Source organism: Stylophora pistillata, chromosome 9, assembly GCF_964205215.1.
Source record: "Stylophora pistillata chromosome 9, jaStyPist1.2, whole genome shotgun sequence".
Lineage (NCBI taxonomy): Eukaryota > Metazoa > Cnidaria > Anthozoa > Scleractinia > Pocilloporidae > Stylophora > Stylophora pistillata.
In genome coordinates this window covers 32,272,661-32,297,075 of record NC_142527.1, presented here as the reverse complement: position 1 = coordinate 32,297,075, position 24,415 = coordinate 32,272,661, and the positions used below count along the sequence as shown (strand labels likewise).

General features: G+C 38.9%; 3 protein-coding genes across 5 annotated transcripts in view; 1 reads left to right on the top strand and 2 right to left on the bottom strand.

The window, feature by feature from the left end:
• Positions 1–13,944, bottom strand: part of LOC111336141 (nuclear pore complex protein Nup98-Nup96) — a 29,256-nt gene extending 15,312 nt beyond the window's left edge. Inside the window, exons 1-18 of one of the 2 annotated variants that reach the window (XM_088734328.1) lie at positions 13,835–13,852; positions 13,601–13,683; positions 12,939–12,983; positions 10,539–10,715; positions 9,680–9,817; positions 9,330–9,443; positions 8,386–8,435; positions 8,196–8,303; positions 6,406–6,580; positions 5,289–5,476; positions 4,791–4,931; positions 4,658–4,685; positions 3,684–3,938; positions 3,199–3,259; positions 2,571–2,694; positions 1,627–1,707; positions 962–1,024; positions 568–675 (exon numbers count right to left, since the gene is read on the bottom strand). In XM_088734328.1, coding sequence (XP_088590454.1) covers positions 568–675; positions 962–1,024; positions 1,627–1,707; positions 2,571–2,694; positions 3,199–3,259; positions 3,684–3,938; positions 4,658–4,685; positions 4,791–4,931; positions 5,289–5,476; positions 6,406–6,580; positions 8,196–8,303; positions 8,386–8,435; positions 9,330–9,443; positions 9,680–9,817; positions 10,539–10,715; positions 12,939–12,983; positions 13,601–13,661 — 1,917 coding nt within the window. In that variant the 5' untranslated portion in view covers positions 13,662–13,683; positions 13,835–13,852. Of the gene's footprint in view, positions 1–567; positions 676–961; positions 1,025–1,626; positions 1,708–2,570; positions 2,695–3,198; positions 3,260–3,683; positions 3,939–4,657; positions 4,686–4,790; positions 4,932–5,288; positions 5,477–6,405; positions 6,581–8,195; positions 8,304–8,385; positions 8,436–9,329; positions 9,444–9,679; positions 9,818–10,538; positions 10,716–12,938; positions 12,984–13,600 lie in introns of both variants that reach the window. The other variant, XM_088734327.1, reaches the window with a different exon arrangement.
• LOC148724328 (uncharacterized) lies at positions 10,731–12,928 on the bottom strand. Its single transcript, XM_088734334.1, has one exon. It carries the CDS (start codon positions 12,422–12,424, stop codon positions 11,504–11,506), a length of 921 nt encoding a protein of 306 aa, XP_088590460.1. The 5' UTR covers positions 12,425–12,928; the 3' UTR covers positions 10,731–11,503.
• An 82-nt stretch (positions 13,945–14,026) lies between the features above and the next one.
• On the top strand, positions 14,027–23,060 carry LOC111336143 (PGAP2-interacting protein). Of its 2 annotated transcripts, XM_022942177.2 has the most exons (14): positions 14,030–14,329; positions 14,817–15,129; positions 15,566–15,934; positions 16,075–16,430; positions 16,788–16,973; positions 17,245–17,324; positions 17,755–17,860; positions 18,074–18,209; positions 18,315–18,379; positions 19,029–19,113; positions 20,314–20,370; positions 20,482–20,569; positions 21,344–21,561; positions 22,469–23,060. In XM_022942177.2, the coding sequence occupies exons 1-14, from the start codon at positions 14,062–14,064 to the stop codon at positions 22,569–22,571; spliced, it is 2,430 nt and encodes an 809-aa protein (XP_022797912.2). In that variant the 5' UTR covers positions 14,030–14,061; the 3' UTR covers positions 22,572–23,060. The 2 variants fall into 2 exon arrangements, with proteins under 2 accessions (XP_088590455.1, XP_022797912.2); XM_088734329.1 differs by lacking the exons at positions 20,482–20,569; positions 22,469–23,060 and having other exon boundaries at positions 14,027–14,329; positions 21,344–21,555.
• Positions 23,061–24,415: the final 1,355 nt, after the last annotated feature.

The following is a 24,415-nucleotide window of genomic DNA, read 5'->3' as shown; positions in this document are numbered from 1 at the left end:
ACAAGTCCTTGTGACAAGTCTCAGCCACAGATAACTATTTGTGTGATCTTTCTTAACCATTTAGCTACCAGCCATTAGATTGCTGCAATCGATCAAAGCACAATCCTGTCACAACTTTTTAATGCAAATAGTTTGCAGCATTATTTTCATGCAAAGAAACAAAATGGTGGTTTTCATTATGGCCTGAGTCTCACAAGTCAAGTAAATCACAATTTTCAAATAAACAAGTAAGGTTAATCCTACTGTTTTTAAATCTTTATTTCAGTTAAAGCTGCATCTTTAACAAGAAGAAAAGAATCCAGTGAAAGTCTATCGATGGACAGTTTTGAGGCAGTTCAAGTAACTCTTACAGAGAAGTCATACCAAGTCTAGCTGGCCATGCCAGAAGTCATACCAAGTCTAACTGGCCATGCCAGAAGTAAGTCATTACCATTAACATCTCAAACTTGTTTTAATTATCATCGCCTGAATTTAAATTACATGCAAAGTCATACTTTATACATAATTCAAATACACCTGTATTTTGGAAACTCAGAGATTGTGTGATGTTTATCGTTCTTTACTTACTTCTTTGTTTGACTTGGTTTTGAGAACAAGCTTTTTAATATTCTTCCTTGGTACAAATGTGTCAGGACTTAGCCCAGAATCTTCCTCCAGACCCTCGAACAGTTTGGACTGTGAGTAAAATGATACATGTACAACAAAACCAATTAAAAATAGTAGGTCAGAAAAATCAGACAAAATGATTCAAACCAATTGATAATACTACATGTACAGGGCTGGACACTAACTTTTCAACTTACTAGCCAAGGGGCTAGTGACAACTTAGATGTTACAACAATTTCAGTTTGTTTACTAGCCAAACTGGCTGGTGGAAATTGAAAACCACAACCCAAAACTGAATTTCTTTGAGTCTGTCACTAATTGGCTACTGTTAGAGTTGAGCCTTGATGTAACTGACCTTGTTCATGGTATAATTATTTATTGGCCTGGGTTTTATTCTTGCAGCTGGTCGAGGAGAAACCTGAAAGAGAATAATTGATTTCACAAAATATTACTTCTACATAATTGTATCTCATTTTTATGATTCAATTTTCAATCCATGGTTAGAAATCTTCATTTGCTTCCTTATCTCAGTGAATGGTTCAATCTGCCTTCCTCCAATAATAACAGAATGTTCTTCTTGTGGAATAAGGTCCATAGTTGTTTGATCTAAATTGTGTTGTAAATCTGTACCAGTACATCACATGTATACATTCAGCATGACCTAAGGGACATACTAGCACTAGTAGAAAGCACACGTAGAAATCACATGAAGAAAGCTCATGAAGAAAGCACATGTAGAAAGCACATTCAGAGTCTCCACTTTGGTTCAACAAAACAGGAATGAGATCCAACATCTTTTTTTTTTTTTTGGGGGGGGGGGGGGCATTAGCACTTTTTTCATTATGTTATTGTAAATAAAATATTCTTAATTTTTTATTAAATCATAATATATTAATACACTAGTATGGAAAGTGTCCAACCCCAGTTCATGAGTCATTTTAATGTAACATTTTGTGATAACTGCAAGTTATTTGCAGTTTGGAACTAACAGTAAATTAAATTTACAATGTAATACTGTACCTTGTAGTGTGAAGGTGTGGTAGAAACCTTTTGCAATGAGGATGTAGTAGAAGTAGATGCCCTTTCTGGCCTGGATTTCTCCTAAAGAGCAATATAAAACTTATTATGATGCCAAGGAACAGCAGAGCTGGGGGGAGGAGTGGAAGAGTTGTTACATCCCCCCCTCCTACATGCAAAAACAAAATGAATATCCTTAGTACCCCTGTGTGTAGACATCCACACAATCCATTAGAAGTTTAAAGGCTGATAGTTTCTAAAGAAACTGTTTGGGGCTGCGTTGGTGGGGGTAATGGAATAATTTCAATATATCAACAAAGTTGAAATGGTAAATTGGCCGCTGTTATGATTAAAAAAGCTGATGTTTCGAGCATTAGCCCTTCGTCAGAGTGAATCTTTCGCTCCAACGAAGGGCTAATGCTCGAAACGTCAGCTTTTATAATCGTAACGTCGGCCAATTTACCATTTCAACTTTGTTGATATATTGAAATTATTTCATTAGAAGTTTACCTTAGTTTTCAGTTCTCCTCCCTCCCCAGCCCCATATCCAAATTGAAACTTTATGTTGTTAACTCTTATTGGTTTAGTTGGTTGATTAAAAGAGATTGCTTGAATGAAACATAATTTAAAGAAGATGGAGAGCCTTTTCAGGGCCAAATTCTCAAAAGGAGAAGAAAATTTTATATAATTTTATATCTCCAGGGCAGAAGCCCTTAGCAATGATTTTTCTTCACACACAGTAAGGTAAAAAATTAATAAATAAATAAATAAATAAATATATAAATGAAGAACTTGCAGAATAAGACATCACGTCTCAGAATAAGACCTGATGTCTTATTCTGCAAGTAGTTCAAGTTATTCAAATGCATTCCTAGCCTCGGCAACTGCTATTTCTTTAAGAGATAAATGAAGGTGTGGAAAATACATTTGATCCTCTGAATATTTACCAGCAGTGAATTTCGGAATAATGGTGAATCACCAAACGGTGAGTTTGACAAGATCAATAGTTGATGCTCCAGGAGCTTCTGCTGCTGTTGTTGCTGTAGAGTGGTCAGTGCTATAGTTGGGTTGCTAGTACACAGAAAACAGTCAAATAAAATGCACTGCAGATCATTCAATTTGAATAGGATATTCTTTCAGTAGTTAAAATGCAAAAGCAGACACCAATAAAGGCCCCTTGGAAGGTGACAATTAAATTTTATCAGAAGTAAACAGCACAGTTTACTTGATTGCACCTAACATTGATGACTGAAACAGCTGAAAAATCATTGCAGTTACTGGTAAAATATACTGGCTGGTGGTTCATTTATTTGTTGTGGTTAAGTTTCTGTTCAGTTAATAAAAAAAATGTATACAAGACAAAGAAAAATTGAAAATAGGCTGGTGTTCAGAATTCAAAACCAACAAAAAATTGAACCAACAAACATCACATTGCAAGTGGTCAGTTTTTCATGTATGTTGCCTCCAACTTTATAGGTTCATGTCCTTGAAGATCAAGCAACAAGACAGATCTCACAGCAAACTACAAATATTTCAGACTGCATTTATAGCTGGGAACGATTTGAAGATTCTTACCCTCCTAAAGCATTTCCTCCAAACAAACTTGTTTGTTGGGAAGCTAAAGTACCAAAAGTGCCTAAAAGAAAGTGAAACATGTAACTAAAAAAAAAAGGGAGTCCCTCTGTATATTCTTTAATTAGCGTGCATTTTACATTAATGCAAATAATAAAATGCAAATAATAAGCAAGTTTACATTTCATTTTAGCAACAGACCACATAAATTTACTATTGGTTTAGCACCATAATAATCAAGCAAGAATGTGGAGAGAGAGTAAAAGGTTTCTCATTGTCCAACAGTCTACTGCTTTCATATTTACAATGACAAAAATGATCCATGTTTCTGTGTGTTTTAAGACACAATTTGACCAATCAGAGCATGTTTGATATCTCTGTCAGTTCTTTTGTAAAACAAGATCAACATTGCTTTCTATTTTAAAAGTTAACAAGAGAATAAGTACAACTTTAAACAAGGCTCTGCCGACTACAGTGCGCTGCAGTACCTAGTGTCCCTGTGTTTAAACCCGTTCCTGTCCCTAGGGTTCCTGTGGTTCCAAACAATCCTGTGCCAGTATTAGCACCAAATGGTGTTCCTGTACCAAAGGCAGTAGGTTTGACACCAAACAGTCCTCCTGCCTGAGATGTTGCAGCATTAAATGCACTGGTTCCCAGTCCTCCTGCAGAGGCTCCAAAGTTGAATCCTGTTGCAGGTTTATTCTGTGCGCCAAATAAACTTCCAGTTGCAGCAGTACCCAAGGCTGGTAAAAGAAACATTCAAGGTTTGGTTTATGCTGTAGTCGTGAAAATTAGATGTTTACACACATTGCTGCGTGATAGCAAAAATCTACAGTTTAAAAAAGGTCTAGAAATGTATGCAGTAATGTAAATGGCAAAATTTCGTCAAAATTGTCAAATCAGCTGAGCTGATTTTACTTTGACAAATTTGACTAATATTCATCAAAATTGTCAATTCTGCCAAACTGATTTTGCTTCAACAAATTTGACTATAATTCTCCAAAATCATCAAATTCATGACAGAATTGATGAAATTGACCCATTTGCCAGACTGCTTGTATTTGTGGACAAAAGTGTAAAAAAGCTGACTTGCATAGCTGCCAGAGCTTATCCCATGACACTTAAAATACCTTATGGATGTTTTTATCATTCAGAAGTGCTATGAGCATGATCATTGTGCTTAAAATTATTTATTTATCATTGAGAATTATGATTCGTATTGTCAAGATTTACAGCTGGTCATTAAAAGTGTTGACCATATGGTTGGGTAGGATTATTGATGATTAAAAATATTCAGAAATAAGTGACAAAGTACATGTACATCTTATGAATTCCAACACCTTCATTTATATCTGATATTGTTTAATTTCTACTTCCACTGTATGCAATCCTCTGACACTTGTTTGCAGCACTGCAATGAATGCACATTAATTTTATCAACATACAATTTAACATTACTTACCTCCAAATGGTTTTCCAAAAGCTGTTGACTGTTACAAAGGAAATCAAAATGAAGTTAATAAATCTTAATCTCTAATTGTGATTGTCAGCTACACTAGAGGTGAATTGAGTTTTTAGATGTTTGGAGAACTAACTTGCTGTTGACCAAGCCCGAATCCTGTTTGTCCAAACAGTCCCCCTGTTCCAGTCTGTGTTTGACCAAATCCTGTACTTTGTGTTCCAAACAAACCGGTACCAGTAGATGTGGTTGTTCCACCAAACAGACCAGCCTGAGTCTAAATTTAATAAATCAACATGAAAATCAGCAATCAACACTACAAAACTGTAACTCCAAGGGCAAGGTTTGGGTATAATTATTTGCATGAAAAATTTCTTGCTTCCTGTAATGTTAATGCACATAACCAACCACTATTCTCCCTTATTTTAGGCAAGACAAGCAAAAGAAACTTTCAAACTGGTAGTAAGAGCAATCCTTTGGTTGAATTTTCAAGAATTCCAAGTGATTTTCAGCAGTAATAAGAAGTAATCTGGTTGGTAAATTTCACTGGTGATTACCTGAAAAAGAGAACACTACCTAATGTGGCTTGTTACATTATTTTGTACTTCAAAAATAGAAAACAAAGAAGTCTTACTGTCTGTCCACTAGAGGTCTGTCCAAAGACACTTCCACCAAAACCTGTACCAAATCCAGGTGTGGCAGTAGTTGATGTTTGAGCCCCAAACAGCCCACCTGTTTTCTGCTGACCAAAGAGCCCTGTAGTCGTTTGTTGTTGTTGGCCAAACAGACTAGGATTTGTGGTACTACTGGCGCCAAACAAGCCTGAAAAATGCAATTAAACCATGTTTCTGACATATATTAGGTGTACATTGTGTTTTTACCCCCAACTCAATCTGGTCTAAAAGGACTTCAAAATGGATTCAAATTGGATTTCAGATTGCTTGGAGCCCTAACACCTCCTACTCATCTGTATATTTAACTATCTAACTCCTCTAAATGTATACGGTGCACGCTCTGGTTACATTATTGATATAATATACAGCGAAGGCACGGTGGCCTCATGGTTGGTGCGCTCGACTCCAGATCGAGTGGTCTGGGTTCGAGCCCCAGCCAGGACATTGTGTTGTGTTCTTAGGCAAGACACTTTACTCTCACAGTGCCTCTCTTCACCCAGGTGTTTAAATGGGTACTGGCATTTTAATGCTGGGGGTAACCCTGCAATGGACTGGCATCCCATCCAGGGGGAGTAGAAATACTCCTAGTCGATTCATGCTACAGAAACCGGAGTTAAGCACCGGCCTGATGGGCCACTAGGCTCGTAAACAGACTTTACTATACAGCAAACAGGCACATTGTATTGAGATCAAACAAACTTATCCACTGTAGAAGACTTTACCAATGAGAAATTCTTAACCCTTTCACTCCCAAGATTTCATTAGTAATTCTCCTTACTGTCTACACACAATTCTCCCTATGTTAGTTCAGAGAATTTGGTATTGGATCAACTGTTAATCCCCTAATTCTTATGTTCCTTTATTCTTGTTTCTTATCTGATTGGTCTTCTATTGACATTATTGGGAGAAATTCTGTCTAGGTCACTTATGAGAGTCCAAGGGTTCACTGGTTTGTAGAAAAGACAAACCAGAGCTGGAGGGGGAAATCAAAATTCAGAGGTTGGAATGGGAACTAACAGGCTAAAGATCTCCAAGTTAACAATTGACGATAGACTAATATCACAATTGTTTACAGACCTGTCGTTCCAAACCCAGTTGTTGTTTTCTGTGCAGTACCAAATCCTGTGGAGGTTGTATTTCCAAACAGACCTCCTGAAGCTGAGCTTGTGGCCAGACCTGGAAAAGCAGTTGCACCAGTTGCTCCAGTTGCTCCTGTTTTACGTCCAGCTTCATAATCTTCAATTCTTAGCTCCTGGTAATTCAGAAGAAAGCCAGCAATAAACTCTTTATCAGTCGTGTGCAGTAATGCTCAGTATTTTTACGAGTTGTGCTGTATCTTGACCAGCCCTTAGGGCAAGTCAAAATACAAATAACAAGTAAAAATACTCAGCAGTACAACACATCAAAACACATAATAAGTTATTTATTATCCCACACGCCAACTCGTTACTTGAGTGGGGTGGGGGGGGGGGTGGCATATTAAAGGGGGGCTTATTCATTTAGAACTCAATACAGAACTCAATTTTATGATCTAACTCTCTCAATGGACCTTGTTTAGCCATTTTGTATTTTTAGCACTGCTCTGTAATTTCAGTATAACATATTCTATTGATGCCAACATGATAACATTAATCAATCACTCACCATAATCAATTTTACATGACAAACTAAAATTACAGCACTTGAATAAATTTATTGTATTTACTGACATGGCGTGTCATTTTGAATTTCTGTTTTTTAAGGGCGAGGGGGGGCTTAATAGAGGGGGGCTTCATAAATTTCTTTCTCTAAAGAGGGGGGGGGGCTTATTAGAGGATTTATGGTAATAAGGAAAGCCTTAAGTTTTTGTCCAATGGCTGTGTAATACCATGTGGTTTTCAGGGCTCGACACTGAACTTTTCAACTTACTAGCCAAGTGGCTGGTGACATCTTAGATGCTATGACCATGTCAGTTCATTTACTGGCCAAACTAGCCAGTGGAAAACGAAAACCACTAGCCAAAACTGAATTTCTACCAGTCTGTGGCTAGTGGGCTACCATTAGTGTCGAGCCCTGGTTTTATTTATAGTATGTTGAGCTCTAAATGGAGACTCAAAAGTTTCATTGCCCCTTGTTTTGGGCCAACAAATTATGTCTTATTGTTACTGTAGACACCCAGGAGTAGAATTATCTACCAGCAAACCATCAGGGAAACCAAACAAACTGCTGATCAGCATTGTCTCAAGCTACATGTAAGCCTTAACTGTACACAATGTATTTAGCCACATTAAATTATCCCAGGCAATAACCTCTTAAAAATTGTGCATGAACTTAGCATAGGACATTGAAAAGACAAACAAGAAATTTCTTGTGCTGGTGAGAGGCTATTATCTTACTTATTTCAAAAAGAGTGTAGGGCTTGTAGACTATTGTATACCATATATGTATTTCATATATATTTGTTGTTTGTAGACTATTATTACCACATCTAGCTGAAGAACACTTGATCACTGGAAATTTCTCACATGAATACATGTTCATGCATAGCAATGCCTTGCCATCACTTGTCTCGCTGTATAGACCACTTTCATAAATGGCTGCCGTATTAATATTCTTTTGTTTAAATTTAAATTAGCCTTTCTGGCCTCGTTCTCCAGTACAAAATTCAAAAGAATACATTATCTCAAGTGAGGCCAGAAAGGCTAATTTAAATCTAAACAAAAGAATATTAATCCGGCAGCCATTTTTGAAAGTGGTCAATTACTAGGCACAAAAGACTATGAAATAAATGCAGCAGTGCCTTTTCATTCCTATATTCAAATGAGTTAAAATCTGTATGGTGCATGATGATCTCAAAATAATTATGTGCACAACATTTGATAACCTACCTCTAAACATTTCTTATCATAATTTGTCATGACAGTGATGCATTGATGCCTGACGCTAATATTGGTGGTAATGCCATTTTTAACCATGGAATCAGTTCCTTGAACAACCTGTGGAAAGGAGTCATTCACTCAATACCAATAAACTTCATTGCTTCAAGAGTTAATCAGCTACAAAGTAAATATAACTTACACTGAACTTTACAGGTGTTCCAAGTCCTGTGTTGCCAGAGGCACTCAGTGCTGTGAATAAGGTACAAAAAGGAACAATCTCCCATTACGAATAAAAAAAAAAAAACAAGATTGGTTTGGTTTTGCTTTGTTACCTTCTAGGACAATTGCACTACTCTGCACTAGTTACTACAATGTAATTAGCAATTGGTTCATTGATCCCTTGACAAAAAACCTTGAAACTAACTAGCCATTTTAAACCCTCTTGGAGAGGTACTCCTCATGCACACTGTATAGAACTACAACTAAAATTAAAAGTGTTCCCTAAGACAAAGATAGGATTACGCAGTCTGATTAGCCACATAAGGGTAATCTTGAAAAACACTGTCGTTAGTAATAGTGACTAATATTTTGACAACCTGAGTGGATGTAGTCATTGGGGTCGAGTGAGAAGTTGCCATCAGTTGAGAGTTAGAAGTTCGGATCGTGTAAACTGATTGGTCAGTTTAGCTATGATGTTATTAGTTATAAGACTCAGGTGGCACGAGTCAGATGCTATTATATTCCAACAAGCATGAGCTCACACTTTCACAGATCTTTGTGCATTAAAGTTAACAATGCATGTGCAAAGACAGGAAAAAAAAAACCTTTATTTTTTGGGGGTGAAATAAACTATTACTGGTAGCCTGGTAGTTTACATAATGGCCCTCCCTAACTAAGTACTTGAAAATTCCCACTGGCAGCAGGCAGACCAAGGAGTTGCACTCGGGGCAACCAAGAACAAATCCAGTAAGTGGCAGGGTGGAGGACTTGAACCTAGGACACCGCATTACAAGTCCAGCACCCTAACCAATTGGCCATGCCACCTCCACAAAACTGCATGGGCTGAAACAGTGCAAGAATTGAGATGTAAATATGATCTTGCAACACTTGCATTCTAAATAACGATGAGTTTGTAAGTTTCACCTCCAAAGCCTGCTGTATTAGTTGCAGAAGTTTGCCCAAATAATGAGGAGCCAGCTTGCGTTGTTCCAAACAATCCAGTACCCTTACTAGCATTTGAACCAAATAAGCCGGAGCCTAACAACAAAAAATAATAACACCAAATTGGGACAAAAAATTGACAACACTATACATTAAAAGGTGTTATTGAAACAGCATAAGAAACTGGTAAAGTCACCTAAAACCTAATAAGGAAATTTGAAGTCAGGTTGTCATCTAACAACCAGCTCAATTAATCCTTTTTTCTTGCGATCTGATCTGAAATCATTCCTCAGAGATTTTACATCCTTTAGGCATTAAGCTCAATAACTGACCTGCGGAAGATCCAAATCCTGTTGCACTGGAACCAAAATTTGCTTGGCCAGTGTTGAAAACACTTGTCCCTGCTGAGCTTTTTGCAGTACTACCAAACAAATTACCTCCAGTGGTCCCAAAAGCACTACCAAAGGAAGCTGCAAAAGTTTCAACAGGAGAAATTAATTCCTTTAAATAAGCTGCATCATGCACACATTTGGATTGCTTCTTACTTATGGTCTATTAGGGGACAGAGACAGATATGACATCACCATCAACAATTTTTTGTTTATTTATTATAAGAAAAAGTGGGAAGTACAGTGGCTTCATAGTTAGTGCACTTGACTCTGGATCCATTGGTCTGGGTTTCAACCCTGGCTGTGGACATGGTGTTGTGTTCTTGGGCAAGACACTTTACCATCACAGTGCTTCTCCTCACCCAGGTGTTCAAATGGGTAACAGTAAATTTTAAGCTACCCTGCGACGGCCTAGCATCCCATCCAAGGAAGTAGATATACTCCTAGCTGCTTCATGCTACACAAACTGGAGTTAAGTGCCAGCCTGATGGGCCACTTGGCTTGTTAACAGACTTGACATATTACACGGAACAAATGGATTCCATGTTGTCATGGGTCTGTTCATTTGTGATGTGGCAAGTCCAAAAAAGTGACACACTTGGCAGCACCTTGTGTGCCACTTTTTTGTTCTTGTGCAGAGAAAGTTGAACTGTGTTGGCTGTTCATGTAAATGCTTTGATCATTTGTCTTACTTTGATATGAATTTGAAATATCATATCCACACAAAATTGTTTACCAAACAAGCCCATGGCAAAATAATGACCAGTGACCAATTCTTATCATTGATTTTAGCTCAACTTACATTGAGTAGTGGGTTGTTGTCCAAAGATACTTCCAGTGTTAGTTGCAGTTCCTCCAAATAAATTCCCAGTATTTGTGCCTCCAAACAGTGTAGAGGTCCCTGACGTCTGAGGCTGACTAAATGTACTTCCAAAGCCTGTTGACTTTTGGGTGTTTCCAAATAGATTAGTGCCAATACCTTTCAAAAAATGGAGACAACGGTATCAAACAGCAAAAATTTAAAAAATAGATCACCTACTCTTTTAGAAGGAAAGTTTGGCAGGTTCTGCAGCTGCAAAAAAAATGATTCCACAAAGCAGAGCACAAAAAGGTTCCAATCTTCAATACCAAACTTGCATTAAACTCCAGGCCACACAGCAGTATCAACTTATGTTACACAAGCTTTTAAGAAAAAGTTTGTTACAGGGTTCGTACCCTTTTTCAGAAACAAATTTCAAGGAATTTTCCAGGCTGGGATTGATTTTTCCATGGCTCCCTCAACCTCTATCCCTTTCATTCCCAAGATTTCAAAATCAATTCTTCTCCTTGCAGTCTATACACATGTGCAGTAAATGGCTTGAACCCGGGGGTAACATATGAAGGTGTAGTCTGATCGTCCGGGTGAGTGTAGTCCTGAGAAGGACTGATGTCGGTAGTAGTGACTGACATTTCGACAACCTGTGCGGAAGTCATCATCAGAGTCAAGTGAATGATTGTTGTCAGTAGAATGTTCGTATTCCAGTTCGTGTAAAATGATCGGTTGGTTTTGCCATGATGTTATTGGCTGTAAGACTCAAGTGACATAAGTCGGTCGTGATTGGTCTGTTTCGATCTGTCGGTAAAGTTAGGTCATGAATTAGTCGTTTGTATGGAATGGGTTAGTTGTTGACATCTGTTTAGGGGAGTCTGTTCTAAGTTAGTAAACCAGCTTTCTAGAGTCAGTTGTTGAAAATAGTCAGTGCTGTAGGTTAGGCATTGCGCAGAGTCTCAGTCAATGTTGTGGTTGGTAAGTCGATGGTGTTCAGCAATGTGATTGCTGACATCACCTTTCCTCATCGCCCATCTGTGTTCGGTCAGTCTTGTTGTGAGGTTTCTGCCAGTCTCACCAATGTAGGAGGCTTGGCAGTCGGAACAATTGATGTTATAAATCGTTCCCTGTCTGTTCCTCGGTTCTTCTTTGTCTTTAACGTTGGTTAGTAACTGACGTAGTGGAGTGATGGGTTTGTGGGCAATGCAGATATTGAAGGGTAGTAAGATGTGCGAGATGGTTTCAGACGTGCCTTTTATGTACGATACGGTTGCTGTAGTCATAGGGGTTGCCGTGTCGTTTGTTTCGGTAGTGGTAGTGGGTTGGCGAGTGTTTTGTCGGATAAAGTCGTTGTTGTAGTTGTTCTTCGAAAAAACATGGTGAAGGTATTTGTTCTCGTTGGATAAGCTGTCTATCGAGTCGCATACTAGTTGTGCGTGTTGTGTTAGAGTTCTGATGATTGTGGCTTTGTGTAATGTAGGGTTGTAGGATGACTCATCTAGTAATCTGTCGGTGTGTGTCGGTTTCCTGTAAACTGTCATCTGTAATGAGTTGTCGTTGTGGCTTACCAGGCAGTCTAGAAAAGGAAGTTTGCCATTTTCTTCGACTTCTCCGGTAAACTGTATGTCAGTGTTTTCTTCGTAAGGTGGTGGTGGAATGCGTTGATGTTGAACGGTGGTGAATGTGTCCTCAACATAACGTAACCAAAGCGGTATCGTTTGTCGGCAAGTCGAAAGGGCGCGTTCCTCAATGTTCTGCATCACAATTTCTGCTATAGCAACAGAAAATGGAGACCCCATGGCAGTGCTGTGTAACTGTTTGTAGTGTTTACCGTTGTACTGAAAGTAAGTAGACGTTAGGCAAATGTTTGGCAAGTCCATGATGTCGTCTGTCGGTAGCGTTAGTGGGGCGGTAGATTGTCAGATTGCAGTCTCAGTACATTGTAATGCCAATTGAAATGGAATACTTGTGAACAGTGATTTCACATCAAATGACACTAGTTTAAGCAATAAAGTAAACTTTATTGCTTGATTTAAGCAAATTTCCAGTATTATTCAGACCCTATAGTATTTTTCCAGGACTTTCCAGTCCTTGAAATTGTCAAAATAAAATTTCAGGACTTTCCAGGTTTTCCAGGACCTGTGCAAACTCTGTTCTTGTAATAAATATTAAATAAGGATCACAGGAATAATATAAAGTTTGACCACAAGATATCCACATATCCATGCAAACTCTCAAATGGAAAGAGCGGATGACATTTAATTACCTCAGTGTATAATCCAAATAATCATGTATATCATTTCAAAAAAGCACATCATGCTTCATTTAAATTTTATTCAAAATGAGAATCAGAAACATACCATTCATCCTTTGCATTTACATTTTAAAACTAACCTCCACTTGTACCAAACTGTGTTGTGCCAGTCTGGCCTCCAAAAGCTGTAAAAATTAAGATATCATACCATTAACCCTTTACACACAATATCTACTAACAAGGAGAATTTGTTCAACAATCAGGAGCTTTAGTTGGTGATCATTTCCTTTATTCTCATGACCTTGCTGTTTGAATCAGCAGTGATACTTTAATTAAGGAGAATTTACAAGTACATGTAGATCCTGGTCAGTTCTTAGAGATTAAAGGTTTAAATTACTGTTTTCATATCTCTAACCATGAACCAGACCAACTAAAAAGAAAAAGTTTTCGAACAGTTTTAGTGTGAGGTATTAGGACATGATCAACAATGTGAGTATGGTCAATTTATAGGAGGACAAATAGTTACACTTGCAGTTTGAATATATCTTACGACCTGCAATGATAAAATAGTAAAGCTCGAGTAGTTACAAGTAACAACACAAATCATTCTGGGATTTTAAGAGAAAGTGAGTGTGACACTGATAACCAAGACGTAGCCTTTAAGAGCAGGAGGTTCCGAAAACCTGGTCTGGCTCTCGACCAACTTAAATTGAAAACAAAATTTAAGACCTGACACTAAAACGTCCACCTGGTAACAAATAACATCATTATAAATTACACATAGAGCAAAATAGGTTCATACTTGTCCCTGTTCCAAAGGTACTACCAGTACCAAAAGGTGTATTACTGGTAGATCCAAACATTTCTAAAGTCCCTGATTGCAATCTGAAGCAAGCATAAACACGACTGGCAATTCTTTCACTCGACTTCCAACACGTGTAATACTAATATGTCAATCTTTCAGATGTTGATATCCACTTTTAAATCCATAATAACAAACAGTATTCTCGAGAAGTGTTTCGTGAAGTGTATGTACCTTCAATCCACGGTCGTATTTAACGCTGAACTTATCTATTTTGGGGAGTATTACGATCGTTGCTGAGCGGAAGACAAACGTTGAGAACTCAGCGATCCGTCAAAGGGGGGGCATCCCACAATGCAGTAAGAGCATCAGTATTCATGTACTCTCAGCAAAGTGTCTCTTAGTCGAGAACATCCGCTGGTAATAAGATACATATCACAGACTCAAGTCCCAAGTCCAACATGGCGGACAAGGAGGCGTCCTCGAAGGCTACGTCTGCGAAACTAGGTCCACAAAGAAGCCTTAGAAAGAGGCGAAAAGAGCTTCGTCACAGAGCTCAAAGTCTCGTTGAAGGAGCTACTGATCCTTGGGAAGAAGTGGAAGAGTACGAAACAGATATCCCCGAGGGCGAAGAAGATGAATTTATTGACGAGGAAACCGCTGAATGCGCTGAAGAAGTTATTGAATTTACCTACACGATAAGAGAACTTGGAGCAGAAATGATCCTAGGTTAGGAGTAGCAATAGGAAATATTGATCATTCAAAAAAAAAAACATAAGTAGGAAAGATTACCCTGGTCTCTTGAACACTTTATCCCCACATGTACAGCTGAGTTTACACAGTGCATTTGCTTTGCGCCTTCTGGCGAATTAGGGTCTTTTGCCAGCATCCCTCTCCTCGAGGAAAATATCTGTTTTCCTAGATTTGAGCGTATTTACTTGCAGGTAAATTCAAGGCTAACGGGGAGATAACAATTCCCGTATTAGAAAAAAAATTAGTTGATGAAGATGGAAAAACATAATTAAAGAAAATAGCTTTCTTTCGATTCTCATGTCGATGATTGAAAAAATATGCCATTATTAAGATAGGGAGATGGGTTCAAAATGAGTAGTTTTTTTTTCATTCATGATCATGTAAGATTCACATATGTAAATGCAGCAGTACTGCAGTGGTATTGAAATCATCAACCAATCCTTGCAAAATTTTCATTCTATAGGATATGTTTGGTGGTCACTAATCCATGGAATAGCCCCAATGATTTGGTTTTATCCACTGAATGAACTTGAAATATCTGGTTATGAAGCATTTGTGGTGACAATTCTTTCGCCAATATTTACTGGAATCAGTGCCGTGCTTCACTTTTCTGGTACCATTCATGGCCTAGCCTTTTGGCGAGTTCTTTCTTTAGTGGGTGTAGCTTCTTTTCAAGCTCCATCAACCCTTGTTAGATTGATAATGTTGGCAGTTGGCTGTGGAACAGGCATGCTGTGGTTCTGTGGAATGATATGGTCTAAAGATCCAAAAGAAAGGTGGGACAAAGCACAGCTCATTTTTTTGTGTTGATGGGTCTTACTGGGTGTTAGAGTAAAAGTGTGATACGAGCCAAGTGGCCAATCAGGCCCGCATTTAACTTTGGTTTCGATAGTGTAAAGCCACTAGGAGTATTTATACTCCCCCCTGGATGCGATGCAAGTCCATTGCAGGGTTACCCCCTGTATTGAATTTGCCAGTACCCGTTTAAACACCTCTGTGAAGAGAGGCATTGTGAGAGTAAATTGTCTTGCCTAAGAACACAACACAATGTCCCCAGGCAGGGCTCAAACCCGAACCACTTAATCCGCAGTCAAGTGTACTAACCATGAGGCCACCGCACTTCACATGGGTGTTAGAGTGTCAAAGTTAATTCTTTTACATTTACCTTTTCACTAAGGACTAAGAATCTTACAGCCCATTTTTTAATTTCAGGGTGCTCTCCTTTTGGGGCCTTATCCTAGGTTTCTTTCTGTTGTTGTTGCTACGTATTGCATACATCACTGTCAACCCAATCTGGTCTGATGTCACCAGCAACAGGGTTATTCTTCTCGTCGCTGTTATTTCCATACTGGATAGAGTCTACACTAGCTACATGATGTCAGTCACTCAACCAAGAGCCCAATCCAAGTCATCAATTGAACCCCAAGATGCTAGGGTCACTGGTCCAGGGTGGTTCTTGGTGGCATTAGGATTTGGTGCATTGATGTTCCTTACTCATGATGTGTTTGGGGAGGTGTCACTTGTATGCCGCTGGGCTGTTTCTGGCTATCCAGACACAGGACCTAAACCTAACCCATGGGGGTAAGTAAAATGGTGATTATAATTATTTGATAAACTTTTTTTATCCATTACTACACTCTTTAAAATGCAAATGAAACTACTATTTATGCACTAATGTACAAACAAGGTAGATAAATTATTGTATTTTTCTTATTTATTAGTGCAGCTGTTATCATTGCTCTTGGCATAGGAGTCATTCTCTCACGCTACCAGTGGACAAGCAATGTGTTCTGGTGGCTGATTGGTTCCACTGGTGCAGCATTGCTTTACTTTGCTCCTCGGTATTGGTCAATGATTGGTGGTCTCTTGCTCTCCATATACACCATGTCCATTTGGCCAGCTATGACTGATAGGCTGTTTTGTCGACCTGTTGGGCGTACGCTGACCCTGGCCAACCTTGTTTACATTATCCTTGTTTTGGGCTCAGTGTGGGTTGTGGCTTATAACTTTGTTCCTGGAGGAGAATATACAAGAGAAAAGACCCATGTATTGCTGGGAATTACAATGGTCCTCATTGGTAAGTACAGCAGATAGTTTGTCTATTTGCATGTGTTTAATCCTCTCATTCCCAAAATTTCAGTATTCCAGACGTCTCCTTCAGTATCACAGTCTTTTCATCACTTTCTTGGTAGACAATCTATTGATGGTAGCAAGAAATTTCTAGTAGATTGGAAATGGAAGTGAAAGGGGTACAAAAAGCCATCATGCATGTAGAATCAGGCGTGCAAGTTGTAAATTCATTATCCTTTCAGGAGATATGACCTTGTCCCTTTTTAAATATAACTGGCACACTGCTCAGGTGACTCTAGTTAATATTAAGATCATCATTAGGAGCATAACATTGTTTTTTTTCTGTTTGTTCTTGTTTTCTTAGGATTTGCGTTGAGAACAAAGTCAACTCCAGATGTTAAAGAAGCATATGGTAAAATAAAGAAGGAAGAAAATGCAAAGGATGGTGAAAAATCCTCCCATGGTCGTCTGGTGACGAAATTCAATAACGTGGCCTTTCTTGAAGAACATGGTGATAGGTTTTGGTTCTTTAAGACTCATGTCATACCAGGTAATGATTATCATTCTTTTGAAGTTCTCTTAATTTTTGAAAGTGGGAAGGCTTAACTATACAGTTGTCTTGCCAACATTCTATTGTTGGTATATACAATTTTTTTGAGGTGCATGTAAGAGAAAAACATTGTATATTTACTTATTACACTCTTAGAGAGGGAAATTTTCAACTTCAAATCAATATTTACAGACTGAGAAAGGACAGTAACTGTTTCATCCCAGCATAGTTTTTTTCTTTTTTTTTCATTTTCTGTTTTGGTATTTTGTAGTTCTTGTTGGTGTTATTGTGTTAGCTGTTATCCTGATGGCAGTAAGATTTCACAGATTAGAATACTCCCAACAACACAAGGTCTGGCTATTTATTATTGTTGTCATTGTTATTGTTATTATTTATCTTTGATTGAACAGATTTTCCTCATCAGGTTTCTTTCCTAACCTTTTGAATGTTTCATCAAGTAAATAATCTTGATGATTGATGAGAGTGCTCGCCTTCCACCAATGTGTCCCGGGTTCAATTCCCAGACCCGGTGTCATAAGTGGATTGAGTTTGTTGGTTCTCTACTCAGCTCCAAGAGGTTTTTCTCTGGGTACTCTGGTTTTCCCCTCTCCTCAAAAACCATCATCATTTGAATTTATTAAATTTAGAGTTTATTTGGATTTATACACGACCTCACAAGCTGTTCAGCTTTAAACATTATCATGTCTAAATAAAGGTGTTATTATTATTATTATTATTATTATTATTATTTTGCAAAATTTAATCTTTTTTTTGTCTGCAGGAAGACTCTAATGTGTTTTCAGCTATGATCTGGACTGTTCATTTCGCATATGATAATGTTGGATGGCCAAGCTTTGAGAGAGCAGCACAGATGATCAATGATACCAGTATGTTATTCATTCATTCACGCAATCATTCATTTGCTTTCATTGTATTTTTTCATTGTGTCTTCATGGAAGCTGTTATGCCTTACTTAAGTCAAACATATTTTCTGTGCAAACTCATCTATAGCTGCAAAGAAGAACTAAAAATTCCAGAGTTCCATCATCTGACCCTGTATCCTTCTTAATGCTTTCAATTGGCGTTTTTCTTCTGAACAGATGCTGATGTAGTCGGATTTTTGGAAAGTGACTGTTCTAAGCCATATCTGGGAAATCATGACTTGGCCATGTGGTTTGAGGAGAGACTGGGAATGTACTCAGATTTTGGTGCATCCACCAGGGATCACACATGGGGGTAAATCAATCAACATCAGTCAGCCATGAGTGAATAAGAACAATTGAGGATTTTTTGCTGTTTTTGTGTCAGACTTAAAACTGACTTTGTTAACTTTCTTTCCAGTGCCACACTACTCTCTAAGTACCCAATAGTGAAATCCCTTCATCACTTACTTCCTTCTCCAGAAGGTAAGAGTCCATTCCAAGTGCGGAAATTATTAATATTTTTTTTTCCACTGTATAACATTAAATTCATTCAGCGTTAGCTGAGTTAGGTTGTGTTAACTTCAGAGGGTTCCCTTGGCGAGGGGATCTTCTTCCTTCAGAGGTCAAACGGTCCTGGAAAACCTGGAAAGTCCTGGATTTTTATTTTGACATTTTCTAGGACTGGAAAGTCCTTGAAAAAGACTACAGGTCCTAGGAAGTCCTGGGAAATCTGCTTCCCCCCTTAAGCAATAATGTTTTTAGGATTTACGTTACAAAAAATATATTTCGACCGTAAGGAGAATTAATTTTGAAATCTTGGGATTGAAAGAGTTTAAGGTGAGTCCTGAAAAAATCAATCTGAGTCCTTGGAAAGGTCCTGAAAAAGTCCTTGAAAATTGTCTCCTAAAAAGGGTGCAAACCCAGTTCCTTCTCCTTACCTGCCATATGGAATTATGATGTTGTTACAAAAAGAATAATGCAAAAGGCTATAAACTGTCACGTATTCAGATAGATTTATTAATACGTTATCCACTGCGATCTTCTTACGAAGAAGCAACATCACGAAATTAGTTTAAATATACATGTACCAGCGTTCCATCCCAAATTTTTCTCTCTTTTTTTTTTTTGTTAGGAGAATTGGCTCCAGCTTTGAGTGCAACCATCAACGTTACTGGTAACTTGGTAGATTTTGTGTTGGTTCACATGGGAAACGATCGGTGAGAAATATGTAAAAAAAAGACTTCTTAATATTAGCGCTGCAGGTCGCGTGTTGCTTCACCCGGGGGATACATTTAGGGGAACAGATAATATTGTTGTACCTAGATTTACATCTCGTTATTTACGGCAATCTATTAGTTACAGAGAGGCAGTCCTCTGGATTGCAATCACATCGAAAAACTCTGATATTGCTTCTGCGCGACGTAAAACTATCAGCTCAAGATTAATTAAAATTAAAGGTTTCACAGAGTATACTCTTAAAGTAGAATCAGCTTCTACAGTTGCTTTTAGCAATCAGGATTTTAGATATTTTTAGGATTTTAAGATCTTACAACTGTATTTACATGAGATTTTAGATATTTTTTCCCTTTAATTTGATTAGATAACGAAACACACGCCCCATAAGCGTTTAGCTTTTATCATTCATCGTGTATGAATAAAGTTTATGTATGCATGGAGCGAGTCGGGAGAGGTTTGCCGGGGGTCTGGCACTAATAGTGCAATCCCTGTTGCCAGGTTAGACTTGGTGATCCCTCACCAGTTCGCGTTGCGCAAGGCCGCATTCTTGTCCACAGCCGAAAAAACGGTCTTGTCGAAGCGCAAATAATGAGGGAACTTATTCAGCGTCAAAATAATCGGTCGACACCTATCGAGAGATTTAGCACCGCGTTTACGTGAAACGTAAACGGCAAGAGTTACCTCGTGACCTTGTTTTTCCCGCCACTTTTTCACGTTTGCTGGTTGTGCTGTGCCGTTTCTACGTAAAAGTAATAGGTGAAAGTAACCTGTTTCGATTCTCCCGTGTACATAAGATGTTCTTCACTTTTTCTCTCACAGAGTAAAAATTAATCGCTGAATAAACGGCACCAAAACTATTCCCTGTAAGTCATGCAAGGGCGCCTTCAAATCCACCCTGACGTGAGCTCACGCCAAGCTAAAGCAGTAAGGTTCACGCTATTTTACGTGAAACGTGAAAGGACAGCTGACATTTGCCGTTTCACTTAAAAGCGTGCTAAATCTCTCTAATAATCCTTGGATTTCACCCTTTCAGTGATGTTTATAGTTCTGTCTGCGCAAATCAGCAGTAGTATTATTAGTGGTAGTAAATTAGTAGTAGTATAATAGTAACTCAAGTATCTATTTACATATTTTAATTAGATTTTTGTAGGACTGTAAGGTGTGTTTAACTTATGTTACAGGGATAACTTGGATCGAAAACTTCAAGCTCAAGAGCTAGCCAGAATTTTGGATGAGAGGTAAACGAACCCTTTCTTTTGATTTGTATTCTTTATATTATTGTAATTCACACTTTACCACCACGAATCGACATGAGCCACACCAAATCTCGCGATCCTTACATCTTGCAGTGTAAACCCTGTGGTGTTTCTGGGGTATGTAACCTCATCACCCCGCAGTCGTGATTACCGCGTGCTGACGGAGAAGGGACGAACGAAGGTGGGAAAGAGTTTTGTTTGTGATAGTTTCAGCGAGCAGTCGAGCGCTTCTATGAACCACGAAATTCTCAAGGTCTAAGTGCTTTTTCTTCCAGCTGATGAGCGCATGTTTCTTAATTCGCTAGTCCTGAGAGGTTTGAATTGACAACCAATCACAATCCCTTATTATCAATGGTATTAGGATCGGGTTAAGTACAATTGCTTAGATTAGGGTTATCGATCTCTGCGCCAACATGCCAACTCGCCGTCAACAAATTCGGCGACTCCAAACCATTTGTCAAGTCACTGACATCTTTAGTCAAGTCGATGTGACAGGTAACCAACTCGACCACTAAGAGCGATTTGACCAAAGGTGTCGGCGAGTTGACTAAAGGCGTTGGCGAGTTGACCAAATGTATTGGCGATTTGATCAAAGGTGTTGGTGATTTTACCAAAGGTGTTGGTGATTTGGCCAAAGGTGTTGGTGATTCGACCAAAGGTGTTGGTGAGTTGACTAAATGTGTTGGCGAGTTGACCAACGATATCGGCGAGTTGACTAATGGTGTTGGCGAGTTGGTTGATGCTGAAGTGACCGGGTACCAATTCCATTGAGTTGGCTGATGGCTTAAAGTGGTTGCTTAACTCTCCGATTTGTCCCGTCCTTTGACAAGTGTTTCACTGTTATCTTGATAATGGAACCAATAACACCACGAGCGTGGTAGTGTTGTTGTGTTTTGTTGATTATTTTCCTATCCTATATTTCAGTTACTGATTCTGACCTTTTTCGCTTTGACAGGACATCGATGCGACAGATTCTCACCGCTGGTGCGAGTACATTATGTACCGCGGGCTCGTACGTCTAGGATATGCTCGAATTTCCCACGGAGGACTCAGCGACACCGAGGTGCAAATGGCCAAATTTCGTATTCTCCCACCAGGGACAACATACCAGGATAATGAAATCCTCACAACGAGTCCCAAAGATGTCCCGGAGAACATAAGATTTCCTAACAGGTATTATTGGCGCTGAAGGAGGAGTGTTTCTCCGAGAAGATTTGAGACGAGTCGGAAAGAGGTTTACCAGGGCTCTGGCTCTAACATTGGGAGTTAGAGGCAACGGGAGCGCCACTAAACATAAGGTTTAATGAGCAGAACAATGGCTGTGCACGTGCGTTAGAAATCTTTGTAGATTTTTTTGCGTCCCCTCCAAAACAACAACGTGAAATGACCAAATTTTGCGTTGTCTAGAGAACGTGAACAACGACGGCTAATTTTTTATATTTCTTTGCCTGATTGAACCCTGTGTTAAATATATTCAGTTTCGAGATAGTTTAGAAAGCGAGAAAAAAAAAACAGCATCTCGAGATTAGAAGGTGAAATACAAGTTCATTTTTTAACTTACGTTGTCCACGGCGTCGCTGTCGTCGTTTCTTAAACTCCCTGTTATCAGTGCTGGATCCATTGCAGACCTCTCGCCGGTCGCAGAGGTCTGAGCTGGTAAGTGGGGGTCTGGCACTAGTAATCAGCACCAGAAGCCCTTGCAGACCTGTCGCCGACTCGCGTTACTAAGGATGATATATACTTTACCAGAGGCGAAGAAACGCTGTTGGCGAAGCACTAACAACGAAGGCTTGCTCGCTCCGTTAAAAACTTTTGCACTCATTCGTTGAAATAAAACAAATTAGTCCGTAACTTCTCTAGCAGTCAGAAATTTTTACCCAAAACCATTTTAAAATGTCTACAAACCTAAAAAACAGTATCAAGGTTAATGGAAGCTTAGGAGCCAGTATGAACGACACCTTTAGTCGTGTTACATAACTCATTATTCGGAGATGATCGAGACTTTGCTTGCAAAGTAACAAAATCCGCCCTAATTGGACATTTTCGCTCTTTAGAATTAACTCTTTTATTTCTTCTACAGGTTTGGTGCGTTTTACGAAGGACATTATTCTGCTTGGCGACATCACTATCACATGTCAACTCCGAAATATTTTCTGCCGGCGAAGAAAGAGAATACGAGCTAAGCTGGCTTAAATAAACATTAAAGAATAGAGTGCTGCTTAACGAAGTCTCAGGAAGACGTAAAAGAGGTGTTTTGAAGGCGTCATCTGTGTGTAAATTGCGATGTGAAACTGTTAAAAGAGTCGGGAATCTCTGAGCGCGCTGAAAATCATGAACAAAGCGAATGTACGACTGTTGGTTCCCAATTTGCACATCGAACATTCTGGAGAGAAGGGCAGGCTAAGTTATATTAGAAAAAGCTGATTTGTGTGGCATCCTTGTGTGGAAGTAGAAGATCAGGACTCGAGATGCCCTGTTTACGATGCATAAGTCTGAGAGACATCAGGGACAAGTAAACTATGGCTAGCTAGCAAACCGGATAGGAGTACCCAGCGGTTAATGTCAGTGACTGGGTACTTTGGCCTCTTTTTTAAAACGAGGCCAGGTGCGCGGCCATTCTTGTGAAAATGAGATTAATGTTTTGGTGAATTAAAATTTATTATCATATGAAAGGATTGTAGAAAATCTCATTCGTGTATAAATGTCCTCTCCCATTTGTTTTCTTTTTGTCTTCACGCGCGGCGCGCGTGATTTTACAGATTAGTCATTCAAGTCAAAGAACTTTTAACCTTGACATTGAAAATTGACGTGAACATTTTTTTCTCGCGTATCTTTTGTTGTTTGGTTTTACGGAGTTTGTTTTTTGTTTTTTTTTTCATTATATGAGTCAGTTTCGTTCAAGCCGATTTTTTATCCCCCAGTTTGGAATTTTTAAGAAGTTTCGCGTTTTTCATTTCATCGGAATGTTTTGGGTCTTTTTTAACGCATATTTCATTTAATACATATTTTCTACGGAGTTTGGACTCAAGCCTCTTTTCGTTATTTAGATTAATTATTTTACAAGAATGAGCAGCAGGACTCGCTTCGAAAGAGGCTTAGGCTTGGGTCGCACTTGGCAAAGTTTGGTGTAAATGTGGTTACTTTGGTGTAAAAAGTCTGTCATCGGGGCACATTGCTTAATGCGACCCTAACTTTTCTGTTTCACAAAAACTTTGAAAACCGGCCAAAACATCAAAGACGCCGTAGTGCTTGGGTGGGGGAGGCAGATTTCGGAAAACTCGGGCTAAACAATAGCTATCACAGCGGTAACTGTCATCGCTTGTCAGTAAACAGCAAAAAGATAATATGCAATAAAATTAACAGCGCGCGAGATCTGCTTCAGTTCGCGCTCTTTCTTTAAATCCCTGATGCAAGTATTTTCTCCGGTGGTAATGGGTCCCTGAAACTCGATTGCTGTCGTACCAAACGGTGATTCAACATGTTCAAAATCTGGTTAAACGTATTTCTCGTCACACGAAGCTGCTGACGAAAAAATTCTTGAGGTATCGTTGGATCGTACCAGTAGGTCAAACCACGACTCGACTGGTCGCAGAACTGACCAGGCATATATGGCGCTCGAAGTAATCTTCGCTGACGTCGATCTCTCGCCCTCATCATAGCGGTAGTCAAAACAGTTAAACAGGCGTCAACCCATCTTTCATACATCATACGAAAGACAAATAAGTGCTCATGATTTAACTGAATAAAAAGAATAAGCATCACCGTGATCGTTATTAACAATGTTTCAACGGGACGCATTTTTTTAACGTTTGCTTTCCTTTTTCAGCTCACTGCTCTCTCCCCATAACACGTGGATAAACGTGTGTCTGGTTTATCAAAGTGTCATCACTGACATATTTTTTTCACCTAGTGCGACCCTGATAGTTGAAACCAAAAGTTTGCTTTCCGGTTGCGGTTTCGAATTTTCTGTGTTTTTTTTGCCGGCAAAGTTGAAAACTTTGCCCATGTGTGACCCAAATGGGCTATT

Bases quoted from the DNA above. Each gene is read 5' to 3' on its own strand.
- LOC148724328 (XM_088734334.1), bottom strand. From the start codon at position 12,424: ATGGACTTGCCAAACATTTGCCTAACGTCTACTTACTTTCAGTACAAC.
- LOC111336143 (XM_022942177.2), top strand. From the start codon at position 14,062: ATGGCGGACAAGGAGGCGTCCTCGAAGGCTACGTCTGCGAAACTAGGT. The intron at 17,325-17,754 runs GTCTGGCTATTT...TTTTGTCTGCAG, and splicing joins AATACTCCCAACAACACAAG to GAAGACTCTAATGTGTTTTC. The intron at 18,210-18,314 runs GTAAATCAATCA...CTTTCTTTCCAG, and splicing joins ACCAGGGATCACACATGGGG to TGCCACACTACTCTCTAAGT.